The 24,670-nt window shown below is 39.8% G+C and overlaps 1 protein-coding gene and 1 pseudogene across 3 annotated transcripts in view; both read left to right on the forward strand.

Moving 5' to 3' along the window:
- The first annotated feature begins 259 nt into the window (after window positions 1-259).
- The window catches only part of PDE9A (phosphodiesterase 9A), an 82,213-nt gene continuing 57,802 nt past the window's right edge, over window positions 260-24,670 (forward strand). The window contains exons 1-3 of one of the 3 annotated variants that reach the window (XM_014063945.2): window positions 260-521; window positions 20,954-21,024; window positions 23,985-24,062. In XM_014063945.2, the coding sequence (XP_013919420.2) occupies window positions 345-521; window positions 20,954-21,024; window positions 23,985-24,062 (326 nt within the window). In that variant the 5' untranslated portion in view covers window positions 260-344. Of the gene's footprint in view, window positions 522-20,953; window positions 21,025-23,631; window positions 23,754-23,984; window positions 24,067-24,182; window positions 24,667-24,670 lie in introns of those variants that run through there. The other 2 variants (XM_087721702.1, XM_014063954.2) reach the window with 2 other exon arrangements.
- LOC148044414 (trafficking protein particle complex subunit 2-like) lies at window positions 14,829-15,245 on the forward strand (annotated as a pseudogene).

Consider the following 24,670-nt stretch of genomic DNA (forward strand, 5'->3'; position numbering starts at 1 on the left):
CAATAAAAATCCTTAACACCAACTGTGAAATAAATGCCGATCATTTGCTGAGTGTTAAGTGCTACTTTGTGTCAAAGCAGCTAATCAAACCCTACTTTTCTGTACAGCCATTGCACATTGATTGCAGGAAGACTCCTTGCTCTGAACTGAAGCCATCAAGAGTTGCTATGGGAATCAAGAGGGCACTTGGCGACAAGGTCTGGAGCTTGGCTCCCTCCCCTTCTTTTACAAGAATGAGGAAATAAAATGGAAAGGAGGAGTAGAAAAGTGATGGGAAATGCATGCATATCTAAGAAGGAAGATTGTAGTTTGAGGCTGCAGAATGGGAAAGAGTGAAGAGACTTATGCATCTAGTAATAGTGATTCAGTTTCAGTTGGCTGGACCTTATTTCTGTTGTAAAGTTAATCCAACGAATTACAGCCAAAGTCTCACTGCAACAAATCTTGGGAAGATGGGATGCAGCTCATCAGCATACCAATCCAAGTGTATTTATCTGGATATTAATGGAAGAATCCAAAAGGTATTTGTTCATTCCTTTCTTGTTTGCAGCTACTATTTTTATCCATTTACCCTTGCATCTAAGTGGATTCATGACCTCACTTAAAAAAAAAAAGCTTCTGTATCCTGAGGTCTATTCAGCGATAAGCACAGCTGCCTCTTTAAAGCAATCTTGAAATAAGAATTTAGGAACAAAATCCTCAGGATATGGGGAGTGTGAATGGATACTTGTCTTTTCTGCATAAATTTAGTATGCATGCCATTCTGTGGATATAAATGCAAAGATTTTGTGTGAATGGATTTCGGTGTAAATAGAAGTGGTACCTATTGTAGCAGTTACAAAATAGAAAAATAGAAAGGTTTAAGTAGAGTATTTGGGGGTACATCAAAATTATATTCAATTATTTCCTTATAATGTCTACTTTTTGCAATTATTATTTCTAAGGTATCTAGTAAATATGTATTTGTGTACGTACATGTACACATATTGAAGTGCATTAAATTTCTATTATAATTCATACTATGATTTATGTTACATGAAGTTACACAAAGATATTAATTAAAGAGCGATCAGATCTATAATTGAGAAAGTGTGACAAAAATACACTTTTTGACATATCTGACTCCTTTGCTTAATCTGTTCTCATGATAAATACCAGGAGACAGGACTTTAAAAATCTTATTAGTTTCATGACTGAGGTGCTGTATGTGCTAAATCAACATGGCTTGTGTTATTAATTCATTATTACATCAGCTTCCCCAAATATGTGTATTCTAGATGTGTTTTAGTCCTGTAGAGAATGGAAAGAGAGAGAAAGGAAAGAGAAAAAAATTACAACAAGCTGTTTGTCCATTTCTTATCCTGAATATGCTATTAACCATACAACTAATTTAGTAAAATGTTTCTCTGTTTCTATTATTATTATTATTATTATTATTATTATTATTATTATTATTATTTGTAATTTTATAAGATTTAAGGCTGCAGGCTTCTGACTAGGATATCCCACTAAATTGAAAATATTTTTTTTCTAAAGAACAGTGCTTTGGCTTATATAACAAAAGACTTTCTATATGTGATTTTATTACAAAATATAATTATACCTTCCCACAGAAAAGTAGTAGTTCATAGAAGTTTTATTCTAAAGAAAGTATCTGGAATGGACTTTGAATTTGGGAGCAAAACTTCTTAACACTCAGAAAATGACAAAAAAATAAGTAAAAATAAATATATTACCATTTAAAATGATAGAGATGCAGGATTGAGATGGAAATTTTAGTGTCAATGTAGATCTCTTGTTTCCCTTTGCAAATTGAGGATTATAAGATTGAAGCAAGTTTGGAAGACATAGATTTGAGCAAGTTGATATAATATGCATTAAATATTCTCAAGCTTTACATATCTAGTAAGCTATTATGATGTCACATATGCCATGCATTTGGCACGGGCACAACGGTGATGAAACATTCTCTGTAAAGTATTTGAAAATGTTATGTATTGTGAAATAATGGGAATGGCATTTTAAGTGGAGTTTATATGATTCTAAGACTGTTTTTCATTTATTATCACTAGTTTTAAGTGCATTTTCAAGCACAAAAAGTTCAGAACACTATATTTAGCTCATTTTAAAAGTAGGATTTGCCCATCCACTGCTAGAGATGGATGCAAAATGGAGCTTTTTCATTTATCCAATTCCAGATTATGAAATTCTCTCCCCAGAGCAAATTGGCCATTTATTTATATGGCATCTGTGATCTATTGTCAAAACATATCTCTTTTTCCCACTCTCTTAACCCTAACCTTCCATTTTATGGTGTTGGTTTCTTATTGTCTATTTTTACGGTATTATTAGATTTTATAAGGTAACTTTTTTACTGTTCTGCTGTTTTCAAATTATATTAGTGCTGCTTTAATAGCCATTTAGATTCAAAGTTTTATAGTTATTGTAATATCTGCATTCGTATTAACTCAAGATCACCCTTACCAGTCTTAGAAACCTGCATATCTTCTGCAATATTATCTTAGCAAATGCCTGGTGGAAATTAAGGTAGTGAATTGAATGTGACACTCCTTGTCAAAGAAAAATAAAATTGGCTGAAAAGATACATCTACCTTTTTTTTTAATCACACGATAATACACTATCCACCTAAGGTAACCAGATGTCCCGCTTTTGGCGGGACAGTCACAATTTTTAATAATTTGTCCCGTGTCCCGCGGCGTGTTCAAAAAGTCCCAATTTTCCAAAAGAAAGAAAAGATGCCGAATCATCAATTTTAAAAAGGACGCCATTAAAAAAAAGTTTTTATTTCTCTGAAGTGTTATTCCTGATGTGGCCTTTAGAGGGCAGTGGTTTGCCTCTCTCCGCTTGGCTCACTCACAGCACCCGACAAGGGGCGAGGCTCCCTCCCCTCCTGCGTGTGCGCATGCCAATGCACGCCATTTTTCTGCAGGGAGAGTGACGGCTTTCCGGCGGCAGCAGAATGGCGAGGAGGAGGCTCAGTCCTGGGCCAAGCAACTCAGCCGTCGGAAGTTTTTTTTTACCCACTTCTCTTTAAAGCGCCGCTCTCCCTGCAGCCATGCCGTGCAAGCCACCGTCAGCAACCTGGTCCGGGTGAGCTGAGGGGAGGCAGGTGGGGATCTGGTTGGGAGAGGCTGGTGATGGGGGTGGCTTTTGAAAGGGTTGGGGGGCATTGGGGGAAGGCAATCAGGGGAAGGCTGCTTTGCAACTGCCAGCGAAGTCCCATATAAACTTCTTGGTTCACCCTCCCCGGCCCGGAGCAGACTGTTCTCAGAAAAGCTGGGTTCTTCCTCCCTCCCTTCTCTTTCCTTCCTCCCTTTCCCCATCCTCCCTTTCACCTCCCTCCCCTCTTTTCTTCCCTCCCATCTTTCCTTCCTTCCTTCTCCTCCCCTTCCTCCAGCCCAGAGGAGAAGCAGCTGCTTCTGGAACTTCTTGAGAAGTTTCCTTGCCTGCTTTTCTCCTTCTCAAATGCCTTCCAATGACTGGCCAAGCTCTCCTCCCCGGAGTCTCTTTATTCTGCCTGGGAATGGAATTGGGGGTGGTGGTGTTATTGATTAAAACTTTTACCACCCGGTGCTGCGGCTGAGGTGAAGCCACCAATCTCCCACCCGTGGCAGCAGTGCCTCCCCCTCCTGAGCACCTGAGCTGGGCACTGCATTACTCCTGCCCCCTCCTCCTCCACCGTGCTTTTGAGGAGCCATGAGGCCGCGGGAGCCAGTAGGAAGGCAGTGGAGGGGGTGGGAGCAGGAAACAAAAGGCTTCTCAAAAGCATGGCAGAGGAGCGGGCAGGAGTAACGCGGTGCCCAGCTCAGGTGCTTCGAGTGGAGGGGGAGGCGGCCATGGCCGGGGGCACCAGCGGGAGCTTTGGCAGCTTCACCTCAGTCGCAGCGCCAGGCGGCAAAATTTTTAATCAAGAACACACCACCCCCTCCCCGTCAATGGTGTCCTGCTTAACCAATTTTAAAATTTGGTCACTTTATATTCACCCCATCTCCACCCCTTGCATCATAGTAGAGAATTATCCCTAGTTGTGTGTTCCTAGGTTCTCTTGGTGGTTTAAGTCTTGCAGAGGCAGATTAAAACCTTCTAGGAGCAGACATATGGATAGAAGATAGAACACAGTAGAAAAAAGCATCTGGGAACTAAAAACACTTATCTCCAACCTGGTACTTCTAAATACATTAGGATAACAGGCCCCAGAATTTCCAGCCAGGTGGGACTATTCTGGTAAAATCTCTAGAGGAGTCATGGTTATAGAAGGCTGCAATAAGTAATATGCAGATGGGCTGCCAAAATAAGCAATTATCAGCCGGGCAAGATATAATTTGCAGGACCATGGATAGTTCCTCGGCACACAGTTTGTTCCAGTAGTTGGTAGAATTTAACCAAATCCTTATGTATTACCGTATTTTTTCAGAGTATAAGACGCACCAGAATAAAAGATGCACCAAGGTTTTGAAGAGGCAATTTTTTTAAAAAGTAGGTAGGTAGATAAAGGGATAGAGATGGAGAAAAAGAGAGAGAAATACAGTAGGTAGGTAGGGAGAGAGAGTAGGTAGGTAGGTAGGTAGGTAGGTAGGTAGGTAGGTAAAGGGATAGAGAGGGAGAAAAAGAGAGAAATACAGTAGGTAAGTAGAGAGAGAGAGAGTAGGTAGGTAGGTAGGTAGGTAGGTAGGTAGGTAGGTAAATAGGTTGGTAGGTAGATAAAGGGATAGCGACAGAGAGAAATACAATAGCAATAGCAATAGCAGTTAGACTTATATACCGCTTCATAGGGCTTTCAGCCCTCTCTAAGCGGTTTACAGAGTCAGCATATTGCCCCCAACAATCCGGGTCCTCATTTTACCCACCTCGGAAGGATGGAAGGCTGAGTTAACCTTGAGCCGGTGAGATTTAAACAGCCGAACTGCAGAACTGCAGTCAGCTGAAGTAGCCTGCAGTGCTGCACTCTAACCACTGCGCCACCTCGGCTCTCAGAAGATAGGTAGGTAGGGAAAGAGAGAGTAGGTAGGTAGGTAGGTAGGTAGGTAGGTAGAGTGGGGTGAGAGAAATAGATAGGTAGGGAGAGAGAGAGTAGGTAGGTAGGTAGGTAAGTAGAGGGAGAGGGAGGGAGGGAGGGAGGGAGGGAGAGAGAGAGAGAGAGAGAAATACAGTAGGTAGGTAGGTAGAGAGAGAGAGAGAGAGAGAATAGGTAGGTAGCAGAGACGTGCGGTGAGCTTCATGGCTGGTGAGGCAAGCGCGAAAGCCCCGCGGAAGCCCAGGAGCCGTGTCCACCATAGAGCGGGACCGGGACCCGCTCTATGGCAGATGCGGCGCTGGGACTTTAAAGCCCTGGCGCCGGGGCTTTAAAGTGGCCGCAGGGCCCTGGAAGCATCCGCCATAGAGCGGGACCGGGTTGGGACTTTAAAGTCCTGCCGCCGGGGCCCTGAAGTGGAGGCCCGCTCATCTTGCCGGCCGGCGCGCACACGCTCCGTGAGGGAGAAGAGGGCGAGCACTCAGGTCCTCCCCAGGGAGCGGCTGCAGCGGCTCCTGTGGTCCCCTGGCTGAGGAAGTGCTTGCTCGGCGGCGGTCGCAGAGGCAGCTCTTGTCACCCGTTGGCCGAGCGAGAGGGGCAGGAAGTTTGGGAAGCGTGGCCTCTTCCCTAGCATGGCCCTCCAGCTGCGCGGGGCGGGGGCAGGGAGGAGGGTAGGTGGGTGACTGCCACTCTGGGCTCTCCTCCACCCGCACTCACTCACTTACACACTCACTCCCTCACACACATACACCCCGAGCGCACCCAAAAAACCCAGGCGTGCACCTCTGGCCGTCCTCAGTCATACCAGTTTCTCGCTTTTGCACTCCACGCAGGCAGGCAGGCAGCCCCTCCCTGCCCCTCGCAGTAGGCAGCCACGCCGTCTGAGTGCCTACAGAGGACCACCCGCGACTTGACATGCGCCTGAGGGCCAAAAAGGCAGCATGCCGTTCCCTCCAGCCAAAGCTCCGCTTACCTTCCGCTTGGGCTGTGGGGAGGACACCGCGTTTTCAGCCCCGAGAGTCTCTTTCCCTCTCCGCCCCATCCGGGGTGGTAGAATCCCAAACCCAGCCAGCTGAGTCAAAGCCCACCGCAGTCACAGCTGTTGCTCCAGGAGCGTCAGCTCCTTTGCAAAAAAATAAACTGAGCGGCAGGAGGGAAGGCGGTCCCTCGAGCCTGAAGTTTGTTCGAAGAACTGACTCCTCCCAGACTCGGCTCTCGTGCGATCTCTTCTGACAAGAGCGAGCCTCCTCCTTCTCCCCCACTTTCGCGCCATCCGAAATAACCAGCCCAACGTAAGCGTGCTCAACTGCAAGGCATGATTCGCTGCTCCCAGATCAGGAGGCGGGAGAATCACGTGCCTCCTTTGCATATGAAATTTTTCGCTTTTTAACCCTTGCTTAACTCTTAAAAGGCGAAAAATTCCTTATGCAAAGGAGGCCCATAGTTCCCTCGCCTCCTCCTACAGTTAACACTAAGCAGACTCCAAGTCACTGTGACTTGGAGTCTGGTAGCAACTACCTTGGCTTTAATTATTTTTAAAAAATTCTTTAAAATTCTTTCCTTTTCCTCAGGAGACTAGTGAGGCCCCGCCTCCCCTGCCTCTAGTGACTGCACGTCCCTGGTAGGTAGGTAGATGTTTCCAGGAATATTTATCCATGTGCTGGAGAAGGAAATTGCTGATAATCTGCAGCACCTAACTTTGTTTCTGCTGGCACAGCATTGATCAATGTAATTCTCATCAATCAGTTAAAGAGCTTTCCAAAAGGAAAAAAAAAAGTTTTTGCACTCTGTAAACCACCCAAAGCCCATTTTTTTAAAAAAAGCATGAATAGCCTTATGGAAGCTTATAGAGAGCTGCTGGGGGGGGGGCAAAAAACCCACCCATTTTTGCTCATTTCTGCCCTCCCCAGCCCCCAGGAGCTCTCTGGAAGCCTCCATAAGGCTATACACAGCCATTTTGGTGAAGGGGGGGGGCTTCAGGAGGCCAGAAATGCTGCAATCAATGTACTGTATATGACGCACCCAGATTTTCAGCCTCTTTTTTGAGGAAAAAAGGTGCATCTTATACTCTGAAAAATACGGTAGATAGAAAACCTATATATGGTACAGCTCAAGTTCCATCTCAGGTAAGGAGGTCCTTCCAGAAGCTTTGATTCTGAACAAAGACTCATTTGATACTCTATATTTGATACTCTTTGTAGGGAAGGTTGTTGAGAAAGTGGTGGCCTCTCAACTCCAACGGTCCTTGGATGAAACCGATTATCTGGATCCCTTTCAGTCCGGTTTCAGGCCTGGTTACAGCACGGAAACTGCTTTGGTCGCGCTGATCGATGATCTCTGGCGAGCCAGGGATAGGGGTCAGTCCTCTATCCTAGTGCCCCTTGACCTCTCAGCGGCCTTCGATACCAGCGACCATGGTATCCTTCTGCGACGGTTACGAGAGGTGGGAGTGGGAAGCACCGTTCTTCGGTGGTTCTCCTCCTACCTCTCGGACAGGTCGCAGCAGGTGTTGGTCAGAGGACAGAGGTCGACCCCGAGGCCCCTCAATTATGGGGTGCCGCAGGGCTCGGTCCTGTCCCCCCTCCTATTTAACATCTACATGAAGCCGCTGGGTGAGATCATACGGCGGCACAGGATTAAATACCACCAATACGCGGACGATACACAATTGTATCTGTCCGCCCTGTGCCAACTCAGCGAAGCAGTGGAAGTGATGTGCCAGTAGCTGGAGGCTGTTAGGGTCTGGATGGGAGTAAACAAGCTTGCACTCAATCCCGACAAGACCGAATGGCTATTGATGTTCCTTCCCAAATATTGGCTAATTATTCCATCTCTCAGTCTGTGGGGTGAAATTATATGCCCCTCAGAGAGAGTTCGCTATTTGGGAGTCCTCCTGGATCCACAGCTGAGTTTAGATCACCAGTTATCGGCTGTGACCAGGGGGGTCTTTGCTCAGGTTCGCCTGGTGCACCAATTGCGACCCCATCTGGACCGGGAAGCACTTCAGATAGTCAGTCACGCCCTCATGGCCTCAAGACTGGACTACTGTAATGCGTTTTACATGGGGCTGCCCTTGAAAAGTGTTCAAAGACTTCAGCTAGTCCAGGTACACCCACGTTACACCTATCCTCCGCGAGCTGCGCTGGCTGCCCATTGGTCTCCGGACTCGCTTCAAGGTGCTAGTTGTTACTTATAAAGCCCTACATGGCATCGGACCTGGGTACCTGAGAGACTGCCTCCTGCCAATTACCTTCCAAAGACCAATTCGATCGCACAGGCTTGGCGTTCTCCGGGTTCCATCTGCCAGCCAATGCCGACTGGCGACCCCCCGGGGAGAGCCTTCTCTGTTGCTGCTCCGGCCCTCTGGAACGAGCTCCCCATGGAGATCCGGACCCTTACTACCCTCCCAGCTTTCCATAAAGCTACGGCAGGCTGGGGGCTGTTAAAGCACCCAGCCACGTCTTAATTGTGACTGTTGTGGATTTTAAAATTGTTTGTATTGTCTTATTTATTCCCTCCCCTGTTTATTGGGAGCCGCCCGGAGTCCTTCGGGAGTGGGCGGCATACAAAACCAATAAACCTAAACCTAGCCTAATCTATATGGTCTACTGGTGGGACCTACAGCATCTTAGGCAAGAAGGGGTCATCCCTGTGAAGTGAGCCCTCATGGGACCCAAATTGTGCAGTCCACTGGTCAACTGGACAGTATTTTCTGATATATTTGCCTCAAGCAATTTTGAAACCAAATAGGAAAAGTTTATGTAATTTGGTTCTAGTGTTGAAAGAAATGTCTTTCTGGGTTCGGCTCCAAGTGGGGACAAAGACACTGGAGACATGGAGGCTGCTTGGAAAGATGGTTTAATGGTGGACAGGACCACATGGCTTGAGTCCTGAGCAGAAAAGGTATCACATGCTTCAATGTTGGGTGTAGAAGAAGAGAAGGTCCAAGGAGGGGCTTGTAGCCCCACCTCTCTGTTTCCTGTTCCTATGTAAGAAATGTATTCTGATTAGTTGTCAGACTCCCATGGTGCCATGCAGGGGCAACTCTCTAGGCTGTGTTCTGAATTCAGGTTTGGTTGAACTCTCAGATACCATGTGGTGAGTGGGTAAAGGCTAATCATGCCTTAATCCCATCACCCTGGAGCTGAAGGGGAGAACTCTTTATTATGTAAAGGGACTGGCTTGAGCATCTTAATGGCCCATTGACAAAGGGGGTGGGGGCAGGAAGCTACAGGGAACTATTCTGTCTTTAAAACATGTTTTTTTTCTTTTTCACATCCAGGGAAATATATTCTGCCTTTTCAACATTTCCCAGGATATTTCATTTTTCTAGGAGAGGAATGGGTTTTAACTTCCTACACTAGTTAAATACTTAAATACATTTCAAATATACTATAAAATCCATATTCACAGTCATGGTGTTAACAATGTATGAGCCCTGCTCTACAATTGCCAATCTATGTGAAGGCAGAAACCTTTTGCACCATGCTTTCTTAAAATTGGAAGTCCTTTCTGTCATTTACATTATTGGATGCCCTACCACTTGCATGCTGAACATTTATAAAATATTTCTGCCTTAAGCAAAGATTTCTAATGTTAAAAATTGGAATTAAGCTGTCTTTGCCTTATTTTGAAAAAAGTCTGAAAATTTTCAGAGATGATATAGCAATCCCAAAAACTTCAATATCTATCCTCAGAAGTGCAAAATTAGCACATTATGCAATGTAAGCATCATTTCCTTGTGTTTGTAGTAATTTTGTCAACATGATATTATTTTCTACAAGGGGAATGTTACTACCTCATTTTTATTTTCCTAAGAAAACATCTCTGGTTTTTACCTCCATACCCCAAGTAGAAACAATAATATTCCTGATAGAATTTTATTAAGCCAAACTAAGAGAGGGAGGAGGGAGAGATAAGGTCTCTCTTCTTTGAGCTTGCTTGCTTGCAGATGTTTCATTACCCAGATAGATAACATTATTAGTGCTAGTGATTACTTTGCATTTATATGGATTAGCTTGCCCTGCCAAAGTTTTGGGGTGTCTCTTCTTTTTTGCAGTTCCTTGATTAGGGGATTGTTTTCTGCTTGGTTGCTTCTCTGTGTTTGTCTCCTTAGCAATTCCTTAACTAGGGTATTCTTTCCTGCTTGGTTGTCTGCATACAAACAACCTAGCTCAGAGTGCACCAAGGATTCTACATTCGACCCTGAACTGCATACAGTATATTGTCTTCTACTTATAGAGAGATTTGTTACCAAATCTTGATTCCATGCTTTCTCCATGGAAATTATACCATTTGGAATTTCTTTACATAGCACAATATAAACTCATTCCTCAACCCCCTATTAATTTGGATTGCTACTTGTATTCAACAATTACTAGCTAAAGGACATTTTTATTGTTGAAAAATGTGGGAAGGATGTATGCCTGAAAAAGCACTATAAATTTTAATACAGAAACTTGCTAGACAGATTTTTATCTGTTTCATTTGTTGATAATGAAACTGTATCAACTGTGACTTGGATAAAAAAAACAAGGAAATGAAATTGAGGAGATAGTATCTTATTGAATTGGGCAATGCTCTGTTCATAAAGACATGATTTGTACAATGTTAATTTCCATCGTTCAAATGCTGTGGAGAGAGCAGGTTAACTGTCATCTGTTAATAAGTTAAAATTATTTTTTTTACAATTATCTCATACATATTGAAAGATTTTACTTCAAAACATAAATTTTAAACTTTGATCATTTACTAAACAAATATAAGGATTGTTCCTACATAATATTGTAAAGGGAGCTCTCATGACCATTTGTTTGGTGAGCATTCCAACTTACAACAACAATTTAAAAGTTACAGTAAGTAAAACCAGTTCTGACATCTGTTGCAGCATCCCAATGGTCATATAATCCAAATTTGAGTGCTTGGCAACCAGCATGTATGTACAACAGTTGCAATGCCCAGGTTTGTGTCATTCATGACCTTTCAAGCTGTTTTCTGACAAGCAATGTCAATAGGGGAAGCTGGATTCACTTTTCAAATACACAATTCACTTAATAAATGCAGTGATCTTCTTGACAACCATGGCAAAATTCAATTAACAACCATGGAAAAAATGTTGTAAAACTGAATGTGACACACTTAACACCACTTTGCTTAACAAGGGAATATTCTGCTCCTAGTTGTGATCATAAATTGAGGACTATCAATAGGACTATCAATATTATAAATTCAACATGAACCTGTGAATCCAATTAAATGATTGCTCATTGATGTAGCTTTCATGGAGAAAAAATAAAATGTTTCGAAAACTTTAAGAGTCATCAAAAGAACTGAAAGTTGAAAATATAAATGTTAACAGAAGAGAATGGAATCAACTATATTGGCCAACCACATTTTTCTCTTGTGATACATTTTTGATGGTTCACCAGACACATGGGGTCTACTGCCTAGCAATCTGTATTACAATAGAAAAGCAGAATCCTTTTCCATCCTCCCTTTCCCAGGTGTAGGAGAAGAAATGGCAGAACCTGGGGCTGGAGAGAAAAGGACAATCAGCATAGAGTCATTATGTAGCCACAAGCAACTAAGTCCAATTCCCCTTGAGTTGAACTTAATTGACCCTTATCTAAGTCTAATCAGATGTCCACAGCTACTGGAGAAGATTCCTGGCTTTAGCAATGTTTATTTCAGTTTTAATTTATCCGTTTATTTCAACCTTCATGTGAGGACCTCATCTTTTGTGCCTGACATCAGGGGAGAAGAATATGTAGGGAGAGGAAGGAAACCTGCATGATATATTTGGATTAGATGAACATTAATCTGTTCTGGTTCCAAAAAGAAATTTCCAGGCTCCTTCTATGCTTTGAATAAACAATCTGAAATAGCTATAAAATTTGAGTATCTTGTTTGGTATCGAATAAGAAATATTTATTATATAAATTTAATGCTCCTCCTTCCATGATAGCTTTTTGCCTTTAGCATGGATTAATTCTGATTTTAAAATTTTAAAATTTTTCAAAGGTTAAGTAAAGTTAGACAATAAATTTGATACCCATATTGAGTCCAAATCAGAATTAGAATATCGCAGAAGGAAAAATTATTTTAGTCTGATCTGTCTGTTATTCAGCTCCAACTTCCATGGAAATTTAAGTCTAATGATATTTTTTGGGGTAGATGAAAATTGCAAAACTTCTTAGGGGTATGAGTTTACCTCCTTTACCTATAGCATATAAACATAATAAACCACAATTTTCTAGAAATGAAAATGAGTTTACATGACTATTTCTGCCATGACTCAGCTTGAGCTGGACAGAGTAGAAATATCTGTAATAAAGAAATAAAATGAAAATATACTCTTGCTATCATAAACATTACATGGAATGTTCTATTTGACATAATGATTAATAATCAGCCTTGGTTTGCTTGCTAAGTATTTGATAGACATGAAAACTACTCAGAGCAGAAATCCAAATTTAACCAGCTTCCCTGCTGGTTAATTGTCCAACTTTCACTTGAACATATATGGCAAAAGGAAAGAGTCCATTCCCACACTGGTTCTATTATCAATCTATTCCCATTGTTAAGAAATTGTCTCTAATGTTCACTTGAAAATTGCCTTCCAGTAACTTAAACCCTTTATTTAGTTTTTTGTGCTCTGAGTGACAAAGAACAGATATTTATGGGACAACCTTTCATATATTTGAAGAATAACATTATGCTTTCTCCTTGTTCTTCCTTTAATAAGATACAACATCCGTTCTTTCAGTCTCACCTTAAATGTGTATTTCTTTGATCTTCCTCATTGCCATTCTCTAAGCCTTTCTCAGTGTCTCTGAATTCTTTTAAAACTGAATCCTAAACACAGTACTTGAAGTAGGGCACAACCAATAGAGAATATTTTTTTTAAAAACTATTATTCAATTCTATACAGGGATGGTAGAGAATCTCCTGCCTTGAGCAGGAGTTTGGACTACTAGAAGACCTCCAAGGTCCCTTCCATTCCAATGACTCTATGATTCTAAATAATAAAAAACATTTACCTCACTTTCACATTTTATCAGTCAGAGTTTTATGTGAAACGGAGGCAAAAGTATCTTTGGTCGGATCAAGTGGTTCATCATGTACCACATTTTTTTAATCCTGAAACAAAATTCTATCATAGTGGCCATTTCTTTTTAATGTAATGTGACAGTACTTGGTATATTCAAGCTGCATTCTAAGTAGCAGAGTCTCTACTTTTAAATCCCAGAAATATTCCAGTTGCAATTGATATACTGCAACTGGGGTATACTACTATACTGCTACTGTGCTTCAACAACAGTTCCATTTTTCATGTGTTTTTTATGTGCGCATCACAACCAAACAGTTCTGAAGAGTGTACATTGTCATTGTGTAAAAAGATAATATTGATATAAAACAGCATGTGAGAGGTTAAATTACAGGTTTTCATGATTAATAGTCAAAAAGCTATGATACATCTCAGTGTTGAGGAAAAGCACCTAGTAAGTGTAATTACTTAATAGATTTGAACCCTGGTTTGCCCAGCTCTGTTGCAAGACACCACATTGGCTCTGCCTGCAATTGTGAAAATGACTTCCATTAGTTGCTGTACCTTTTATAGAAGATGTTAGAGATTTACTGACTGAAGGAGATGAATCTAATAAATGAAGATGCTATTTGCTGTAATAGTTTCAAGATTTATATATATATATATATTTGCTAAACTTCTGTTGCATCACTATTGAGATATATCTAGTAGCTTAATAACATCATTTGGGAATAAGCCCCCTATATTTTAAAGCTATTTGTGTTTTATTTCTAGGTGTATCAGATTAATTACTCCAATCCTTTTAATATGGCAAAAATTAATTTTATGCATTTTTGCAAGTATATATAACAGATTTAACAGTGAGTATATTTAAAGGTAACTTACTTAAAAGTAAGTATATTTAAAGGACTTTAACAGTGAGAACAATTAATCAGTTGAACAGCTTGCTTTCAGAAGTTGTGGGTGCTTAATTACTGGAAGTTTTTAAGAAGAGACTAGACTCAAATTGTATAAGGTCTCTTGCTTGAGCAGGAGGTCCCTTCCATCTCTATTCTGACTCTGATTAAGACGATGTTTGTGAACATTGTGAAATCATTAAGTAAATAGTTTTTCCTAAATATAATTTTGACTGTTTTTTATTGTTGCTCCTATGCATCTTTTATTCTCAGCTCCACCTCTTAGAGTGATTCTCACAAGCCAGGATCCTGATAAAAGAGTACAAAATAAGGGTAGTTTTTATGGCAGGTGTTATTGAGCTAAAATGCTATGTGCAAGTTTGTTTTTGACTCATCAAGAGTTTCCTGGCTCTTCAAGCATGTAAAATGCTCACAAATTTCCCAAAGAAGGGAAGATTGCATAGCTATTGATTATCTCCCTTAAATTGGCAGCTTGCTTGTAGTATGTCACTTCAGGGAACACAACATCTGTAGCAGCAAGATGGAAACATGATCTCTCCCTCTTTCTAATCTGTTTGGAAGCCTAGAGTGACAATCAGGGTACTGATATTAACACCTGGGCTTCTTTTATACATGTTTTGTATGTTTCCAAGATGCATCATGGACAGGAAATATAAAAGGGGAATGCTACTTCATGAACAGATGTGGTTTCAGTTCAAGGATTGCCCACTATGGAAATACAAGTATCTCCCTTTTTATTTTAAGTGCAAAATGCAAAAAGTGCCATTCATTGCCTTTTCCACCCTCTTTAAAACCCGGCAGATGAACAGCCACAGAGGCCATATTTTCATTATGTCAGGCAGCTACTATTTTGTAGTTGTAGGTCACCATGATAATCCTGTATTTGAAATGGAATTTCTACCAGCTGGAAAAGTAGAATCTAAGAATGACCATCGCCACTTGAATCAGCTCATGCTGCTCTTGACCTAGTAAATGAAAACATGAGGTTAACAAATAATATGTACTTGAAGACTGTGGATAAATTTAGTAAATGGTTTGTTTCTGCCTTCGTCACTGCAGGCCATATGTGATTTATAATGCTTCATGATGTTAAGACAAGAAGATGGAATAAAAAATTTATTTAGCAATGTCTATGATCCGTACATAAAGTTTGCAATGAATCCTTTTTATGAAGCTAATTCTCCAATTCGATCCACCGCTTTTGATAGAAAGGTTCAGTTTCTTGGGAAGAAGCATATTTTAAGTTGAACTATTCCATCTGAAACATGATATGAAAAACCTATTGAGTGAAGCAACAAAGAACAAACTGTTTTAAGTTTTACAAAGCAAGAAAACTTCAGAAGTCCAGCAATTTCTCTATCAAAGCTGACAACTTTAAATGTGTCTATACATGTGTGTATGTGTGTGGGGGTGTGTGTGTGGAGGTGTGGGGATATGTATATGTATATGTATATGTATATGTATATGTATATGTATATGTATATGTATATGTATATGTATATGTATATGTATATGTATATGTATATGTATATGTATATGTATATGTATATGTATATGTATATGTATATGTATATGTATATGTATATGTATATGTATATGTATATGTATATGTATATGTATATGTATATGTATATGTATGTAATGATTGTTTGTTCAAAATTGCTAATCACCTAAAGTTCTTCACCGATTGCTTTGAAATTTTGACACAACATTGCATTCGAATATGCAGATGTTTTTATATACGTATATTATATAGATGTCACCCCTGTGACAGGTAAAAACATGATTCTTTGTAAAAACATGCTTTTTTGAAAACCAGTGCCATCTGGTGGACGTAAAAGCAACACACGCTATACTAAATATTTCATGATTCCATTTCAATGTTTCCAGCGCCATCTGGTGGATGTAAAAGCAACACACGCTACACTAAATATTTCATGATTCCATTTCAATGTTTCCGATTGCATTGTTATATTGAATTTTCATAGATTTCGATTTATTTTCATTTTGATTTAATTATTTCATGTGACATTGCGTTGGAATTGAGCTGTGTCATTTACCATAGCGTTCTTTAGTGAGTATAGTATATTCGGAACAGATCAGCCTCTCTCCAACTTAGTCCCGATAGTCCCTTTATATGTGTGGCTGGGCTGCGGCCACACCCTTTCCCCTTTCTGCCCCTCCTCTGACAAACTTTGGCCATTTCCGCCAAGGGGAGCCGAAGCCCTTTGGCCTCCCCCTCCCCTCTCTCCCCTCCTCTTCCACCGGGCCTTTGCTGTCTGCAGTGTGGTGCCACCTGCACCATCCCTCGGCCACCTCCCCCGCCCTTAAGCTGCCCTACCCACGGCCAGCCCAGCGGAGCTCCAGAAGAGACAGAGGCAGAGCGTCTCTTCAGCCCAGCCGGCCGTGTGCACTCTCCACACCCCCTCACAGCGAGCCAGCTATGGCCTCACCAAGGTGGCTGCGACGGGCCGGCGGCAGCAGTGTCAGCCTGAGGTGCAGCAGGTCTGGGGCGGCCCCTGGGTGCCCCATGAGGTGGCACACCGAGGACTTCTCCTCCTCCGAGATCCTGGATGTCTCACTTTCCCGGGCCACTGACTTGGGGGAGCCCGAGCGCAGCTCCTCCGAGAAGATGCTCAACAACTTCCATGAGGCCGATAGCCCCGGCGCCGTCTCCCCCAACCAGCCTCGCCCAGTCCAGCAGCCCCGAGTCCTGACCAACGGCAGCACCCACCTGCCGCCCCACTATGCCCAGACTAGGCCACAGCAACGCATGGCCTGGTACAGCTAGTAGATAGATAGATAGATAGATAGATAGATAGATAGATAGATAGATAGATAGATAGATAGATAGATAGATATAGATTAGATATAGATTAGATATAGATTAGATATAGATATAGATATAGATATAGATATAGATATAGATATAGATATAGATATAGATATAGATATAGATATAGATATAGATATAGATATAGATATAGATATAGATATAGATATAGATATAGATATGTGTGTGTGTACGCACGTACGTACGTACACACACACACACACACACACACACACACACACACACACACACACACACATATATATATATATATATATATATATATATATATATATATATATATATATGCCAAAATAAATGCTAATATGTGTCTTGCCATTCATTGCTCTGTTCCTCTGCTAGCCATTCATTCCTCTATTAGTTTAGTTTAAAATCCTGAGTGTTACTAGCTTCCTTCATTAGTTATATGTGGGAAGATGTTCCATGGAATGGAATTGCATAACATAGCTGGATTTGTCCTAGTCCCCTTGGTTGAACTCTGAATTTCTGAAGTGAGGTCCACTACATGAGGACTTCACATGATCAGAATGGCTGTGTTATTGGGGAGCTGGTTATATGAAGCTCCTAAGCATAAACCACACCTGACAGCTATCTGTAAGGTAAAAGCTAGCTTCCCTTTCAGTATCCCCAACTTGATGGTAGTGCAGCAGATCCAGGAGCAAGGGTCTATTCATGTCATGCTAATTTTGAGATATGTAACATTAGCAAAGGACCTCCTTCAAAGCATTAGGTGGCACTTCCTAAAGTTCATGGATCACTAGATGCATCTAAAAGCATTTTGACTGCATGGAAACATCAGCCTGTTTGGACCAATCCCAGGAGATGACTCTTTCAAGTTAGAACCCAAATGAATGTCAATTGGTTTAAATACTGAACAGATAGACCTCTGTCTATGTAGAAATCAATTGATTCATTGAGAATCAGAGAATATCCTTATGACGCTATCTATCCAATTTTAACAAGCATTTGCAGATTTCAAATAATCCTGTAAATATTTTAATGAAATACTTCTAAAATTCCTTGTTAGTAATCCTCAGCTCTCATTATACAACCATAGGATGAAAAGTTGCTTGAGAGGAAAAATGTTAAGTCTGTAATACTGAAAAGGATAAATATTCTATTTCAGCAGCAGCTGTGTTTCTCCCTGCAGAAAAAAGAGCTTATTATGATTGGCTTAAAAGAATATCCTTTAGTTCATTTCCTGATATGCTTATCACAATGCAGCAAGGATTTTATTAGGCATAGTATTTATCTACAGCATCCGCACACCCTGGTTTTGTTAGTGAAGACCAACAAACCTTTATGAAACTGAATTACACATCAAGATATGTATGCCAATAAAGTAATATGGTTTAATAGGTTTCTTGGTTTTGTTTAATCTCCATTGTCTTTTGCTTAAAAAAGAGGAACCTATTTTATTATCTCTCCCATTTTGATCCTTAACTAACCATGCTAACTATCTGACTTCCATTTGTTCCAATTATATTGCCATATCTCATTTACTTTGCATTCATTCTGTTCAATGATAATTGATTTCAAGGCTCAGTGGCCCAGCCTATTTCCCAAGTTCATTCTAAGTTCATTAGACCACACTGATTGCATTCTGAAACATTAGCAGATGGTATTTTGCCAGACTAAGTCTTTTTTTCCCCCTGACAGGGCTTCTTGCCAGTTTACTTTTTTTTCCCTGCCTGCAACTTCAGTAAGATCTGGGTCTGATTTATTCAAACAGCAATAACACTTTTGTTTTGTTTTACAACTGCAGTTCCACAGGAGCTACAAAACCTGTTGCTGTAATTACGAGAATGTCAACCATTTTACCTCAATTAGTTTGTACAGGAAAAAAATATGATAGAAATAGCTATAGCCTCAGAAATTTGACTATCCCAAAAGGTGACAATAAATGGATCAAAAATAAAGTCATCTTGTCCAAAATGTTGTTGCTACATGGAGTATAAGTATAAATCTTTATTATGGTCAAAGACCAGCAATACACATTACTTTTTACAATACGTTAAAAAGTACTGACATTAAGATATAATTTAAAAGTATTGACGTTAAAAGTGGAAAATAACATACATGTTCTCAAATTGTTCAGGTCACTCCCTGGTTTACCTGGGTGCAAAGCCATTAAGTATGGGAGTAAATACAATGGTCCAGAAATTGTTAGCGATACGTCCAAATAATTGGTACAAGATGACAAATATACTTCTGTAACCAATTTTTTTCTTGTGGTCATTGCATCAGCACAGAACTTTGCCACTGCATATGTGGTAGACGGGTTTGTGTCCTGGAGGAGAAAGCCTAGATAAAAATTGTCTGCCCTCTCTGGCAATCTCTCTAATAAGGGTCTCCCCTTATATGTGCAGACCTACAAGCTCTGTATAGCTCACAGTGTAATAGAACATGTGAGATATCTTCCACTTCTCCTTTACCACATATACAAACCCGTTCTGCTATAGGGGTTCTCTTATACCTGTCCTGGAGGAGTGCTGAATGAAGAATGTTAAATCTGGCTCTGAAGAAAGCTATTCTTTGTTTTGAGAAGATCAGGTCATTTAGATATCTTGCTGATTCCCACGTACCCTGTTTGATTCTGTCCCTATTGTGGAGAGGCAACCTATTTAGTTCTTCTTGGAACTCCATGTCCTTCATTCTACTGATTACTACTTGCTTTGCTTGATCAAAGCTTAGGGACATTAAGAATACCAGTGAGAACCCATAAGAGCCCAGCTTGTGATCAATTGCCTGTTTCCAGGGGGAGGGGAAGTTGTCAATCAACACTAGTGGGGACAGTCCCTCTGGAAAGAAATGCATTTTAATCTAATGAATGATCATCATCTTCCAGGCTCTTACCCGAATTTGAGGCATGCCTGTCTCGATTCTTAACACGGCATTTGGAGTTCCATTGAGTGCAGCTAAGATGGCTCGCAGGAATTTGGTTTGCATGGTTCCTAGCAAATATTTCTTTGCTACATATGAGCCGAGGTGGCACAGTGGTTAGGGTGCAGTACTGCAGGCCACTTCAGCTGACTGTTATCTGCAGTTCAGTGGTTCTAATCTCACCGGCTCAAGGTTGACTCAGCCTTCCATCCTTCTGAGGTGGGTGAAATGAGGACCCAGACTGTGGGGGCGATATGCTGACTCTGTAAACTGCTTAGAGAGGGTTGAAAGCCCTATGAAGCGATATATAAGTCTAACTGCTATTGCTATTGCTATGTTCTAGAAAAGAATGTGAAATAAAGATATCTGTAGCACTGTTTCATGATTTTAGTTCTAGGGGGCACTAAATTGAAATGTATCTGTAACTTTCTATTCTTATTCAACTTTCCCAGTGAACATTATTTGGTAAGAGTGAACCTGCTGAAAATAGAACTTGGAAGTTGGTCGTATCCTATGATTCTAAATCACTCCCCCCCTTTCCTATAAACATTACATTTTTTAAACCTTTCTTAGAACCTATCATTTTGACTGCTTCTGTGGTCCTTGCTCATTTGTTATATCCAGTTTATAAATACATGCATGATGCCAAATCCAGAGTTGCGGAATTGTCATATGATTAATCAATCAGCTTTATTTATCCTTGCTAATTTGTTACATCCAGTTTGTGTGTTTGTGTGTGTGTGCGTGCGTGCGTGCATACATACACACAGAGAGAATAAACACACATGAATTATGTTACTCAGAACATTCATATGAATAATGAATTCATTTTATTGTTTGGCTAAGTTCAGAAGTTACATCAAATAATTATTTCTTTTAATTGTATACACCGCAGATAAGAATTACTATGGCATGTGAATCTTTTTACTTTTTAACCTGCCTTTGACATCAAATAAAAGTTCTGGAAATGCTATCTATTGTATTCCTCTACACTGGAATACATTGTATTTGATGACCACTCATCACAATGAGAATTTTATAAACACTTTGGCTAGAAGCGTGTTTCTAAACAGAAAACACAATAAAGACTTCAGAAAAATAAATGGAAAAGAAACCAGATCATGCTTGGTTTGAAACAAAAATCAGACAATAGGCTAAAATTGCCATTACAAGCTCTTTCTTCTGGTTATGTCTTCACTAATTCTCTTTTCTTTGGCAGGTGACTTTCAGCAAGTATTGCAACTCTAAAGATCTTATGGAGCTCTTCTGCATTGCTACAGGATTACCAAGGTAAAAATATTTTCCGAGGATTCTTTACGTGAACTACTAAAATTAAAATTCTCTTATCCATGATTATAAAGAACATAGAAAAAATATTGTCTATCATTATGAAATATGGAAAATATCATGTAAGCATATTTATGTATTTTAAACAATGCAAATATTGCTTTTTCATTCTTTATTAAAATTTTGACTTTAACATACTGTAAAAATTACTTAAAGAAAATGAGAGGCCACCAGATTTCATCACTAATGTTGCTTTAAAAAATCCAGAATTCTAAGTTTCTATGGTATTGAACTAAAATCCTTACAACTCTGTAAAGTAAATCAACATTTACATCCTCCTTTTTTACATATGGGACTAAATTTGAAAGAAATGAGAACTGAGTATTTATGGATTCATATTATTTAGCTTCTGTGGTGCATTAGCTCAAATAAACATGGAACCTCAGGTCAAACTCCTTCCAGAATTGGCAGGCAGATTCAGAGAGAAGCACTTATCTTAGCTCCAGGCTGTTTAGTGTTTTAAACATAACCAGCATTTGTAACATGAATGTTCTGCACTATGTAGTATACTGACAGAATTGGTTCTTTTTAAAAGCTGGTAGAAAACTAAACTGCCATTTCATCTTGTAGAATGAAATCTGAATATATTACAATATTTCTCCTACAGTGATATTACAAGTACTGTAAGTGAAGATAGTTTATCACTTATATATCTTGCTTTACGGAGGTCCTTTAAGGAGGTCCTTAACATCATTATGTTAAAAATTGAAAGAAAGGGTATAAAACTTCTTTATTGATATTTGAATTCTCCCTTAGGCTTTATTCACATATGACAGGCATAAAGAACTCATAAATATTCACTGTATTGAAAATTAATATAAAGCCAAATTGTGTAACCATCTTGCACTTTGCACATTGTCTATGTAGCTTCAGTCCCCTGATGGTTGTTGCAGCTGTCAGCCAGGGCATTCACCTCTGCAGAGTTTTCCTGATGGCTGATTTTGAGGTTTGGTCACCTAGCTAAAATTGAATTATAATTTAGATTAAAGATTCACTTCAGATGTTTATTTTAATCTTTTGTTATTTTCATAAGTGGCATATAATATTGAAAAAGTCAGCTAGCGAAAGATTGTTTTTCTAATGGTGCTCTTAAGACCTATACTATTCACATTTGCAACAGGCACCTGTCTCATTTCATCTACATGTAATTCAGTGGTGGGTTTCCATTATTTTCACTACTGGTTCACTTATGCTGCTGTCCCCCCCCCTTACCGGTTCGACCAATCCAGGCTGAACCAGGCACAACCTACCTCTGATGTAATTGCTATCCTATTGATACATGTACTTCATAAACTTCTGCAGTACCCTTAAGCTAACGTTTTTTCTTCTTGGTGCTCTCTATGACTGCTCGTTTTCCCTTAAAGTAGATCAAAGAACACCAACAGTCTGGACTACTGAAGCTTGCTGTTTTATAGCCACATAGGTTTGATTTAATCCAAACAATTAATACATGGCTGATAAATGCACCTTTCTCAACACCATTGCCCTCCCCACCCCAAAAAATTAACTTGCTTAGTTTTCAGGTCAGAAATAAAGCTTTAAGCCTGCCCTGAAAAATAATATTTCTGGCATACATGTGCATTTGCAGAGAAATTACCAAAAATGCTTCAACAGAATAACAGAGTTGGAAGGGACCTTGAAGGTCTTCTAGTCTAACACCCTGCTCAGGCAGGAAACCCTATACCATTCCAGACAAGTGGCTGTTCAAGATGCACCTCTTCATTTAAAATAATGTAGGGAAATTATAATAAAAGCACACAAAAGCCATTATCTCAATATAATATACGGTAGGTACCCAAAACTAACTGAAAATATCTGGGAAAGAAAAGTCTTTTCTTCTAACTGAGATTATTCTTGATTTTTATGCTTCTTTTGCTGGTATTACATGTCAACTAAAAAGCAGGGCTTTTATAAGTGTCTAACAAAGACATGTAACCATCTTACAACATTGCAAACTTTAAAATATCATCATTAAATGTAATGTAAACCCATGCATTTCTTTAGATCTTAGAGGAAAAACCTTTCATATTTTACCATTTGGACTGCTTTCAAAGGAAAGTAAACAGATTCATGCAGAGGTATATCAACCATAGCAATTGCTTCAAAACATTAGCAGAATGGCACTCATTTCCTTCTTGAGAGAGCAGTAAAATACAGATCTGTTTCATAATGTTATAATTGAACTATCTGAATATAAAGAAGTGAATTATCTGACTATTACTCACAGCTAAGAGATGAAAAAGCAAGTGCGTTGTTGTATAATATTTGAACCAAATCATCATTTTCATTTGTATGAATAGCAAGGTTCCACTTAACAGTGAGATAATGCATGCAATGAATAGGTGATACAATACAAGGATTATGTCTGAAGTCATGTCAGGTGCAGAAAATGCAATTCAGTCTACATTTATTAGGAAATAGCTTGTCCATTTTAGATAGATACACACCCACGTGGCAGTTGCATGTCTCCAAAAAATAAGATTGCAGCTATACTTTCTTTTTATTCTCCCACAGATGGTCCTGCAAAAATCCTAGGCCATTTCTCTATTTGTGCAGCTGAAATCTATATGCATGCATCTGTATATTCACTTTCTGCTGAATGGTCAGAGGATATACTAACAATAGTGGGGGGTACCCCAAAATTATGATCACACTTTCCACTTCAACATAAGGTATTTGTTTAAATATGCCAGCCTTTCCTAACCTGGAATTTAACAATCATATTCTGCTGTTTTTGTTTTGGCACTCTTCTTCCCTTAAATAATTGTAGTCTTTTGTCTCTTTAAGGTAGCATCAACTTTTTTAACTACCTGCCAAACTTCCCATTAAAAACATGAGATTGCAGTGCAAAGCCTGGGTTCTAACCTGATTAAATAAACCTAGGTTTAAATTTTGTCTTCCAGGAATACAACCATTTCACTCCTCACAGCTGATGACTGCATGGTATCCATTGATCCCACTATACTAGCCAACTCCGAAAGGCAGGTATATCTTGTTACGGTTGAAGGTAGCTTCGCAGAATTGAGTTTTTCACTCATCAGTTGTCCTTTTGTACTCCTGGTTAATGGGATTCAGCATAAATTACTATTACAACTCTAAAGACCCATTTACAACTAAAATGTATTTTAGTTTTAAGTATTAAAACTAATACTTTATTATTAAAGTATGTGGAGTTTTATCTTGGGGGGGGGTGAACCATGCCACAAAGAATTAGCTTATATAAAAATAAAACATCTGAGTTTCTCTGAGGCTTACATTGAGATTACAGGCATTGATGGTCCTTTACTAGAAGAAAAAAACAAAATCATTCTGAATGCAGGGAGTTTGGGACATGTGTATTAATTAGTGGTCAGAAAGCCTAAAGCTCTCCTATTCCTAAAGCTTCTCTTCTTTTCCCAGAACTTCTCTGTTTCTGTTATAATTTCCCATCACAGCTGTTTACACTGAAAGTCAATCTTATCCTTCACACTGTAATCCTCCCAACCTGAGGCAGACATGCACTATTATGTTCCATTAAAGTTAGCAGAATTATATATGTGATTAGCATGGTCTAATCATAGTCAAGACCTCCTGACTTTATTGAAGGTGA

The sequence above is a fragment of the Thamnophis sirtalis genome, unplaced genomic scaffold, assembly GCF_051295495.1.
Source record: "Thamnophis sirtalis isolate CommonGarterSnake01/CBP01778 unplaced genomic scaffold, rThaSir2_p1.2 scaffold_8, whole genome shotgun sequence".
NCBI lineage: Eukaryota > Metazoa > Chordata > Lepidosauria > Squamata > Natricidae > Thamnophis > Thamnophis sirtalis.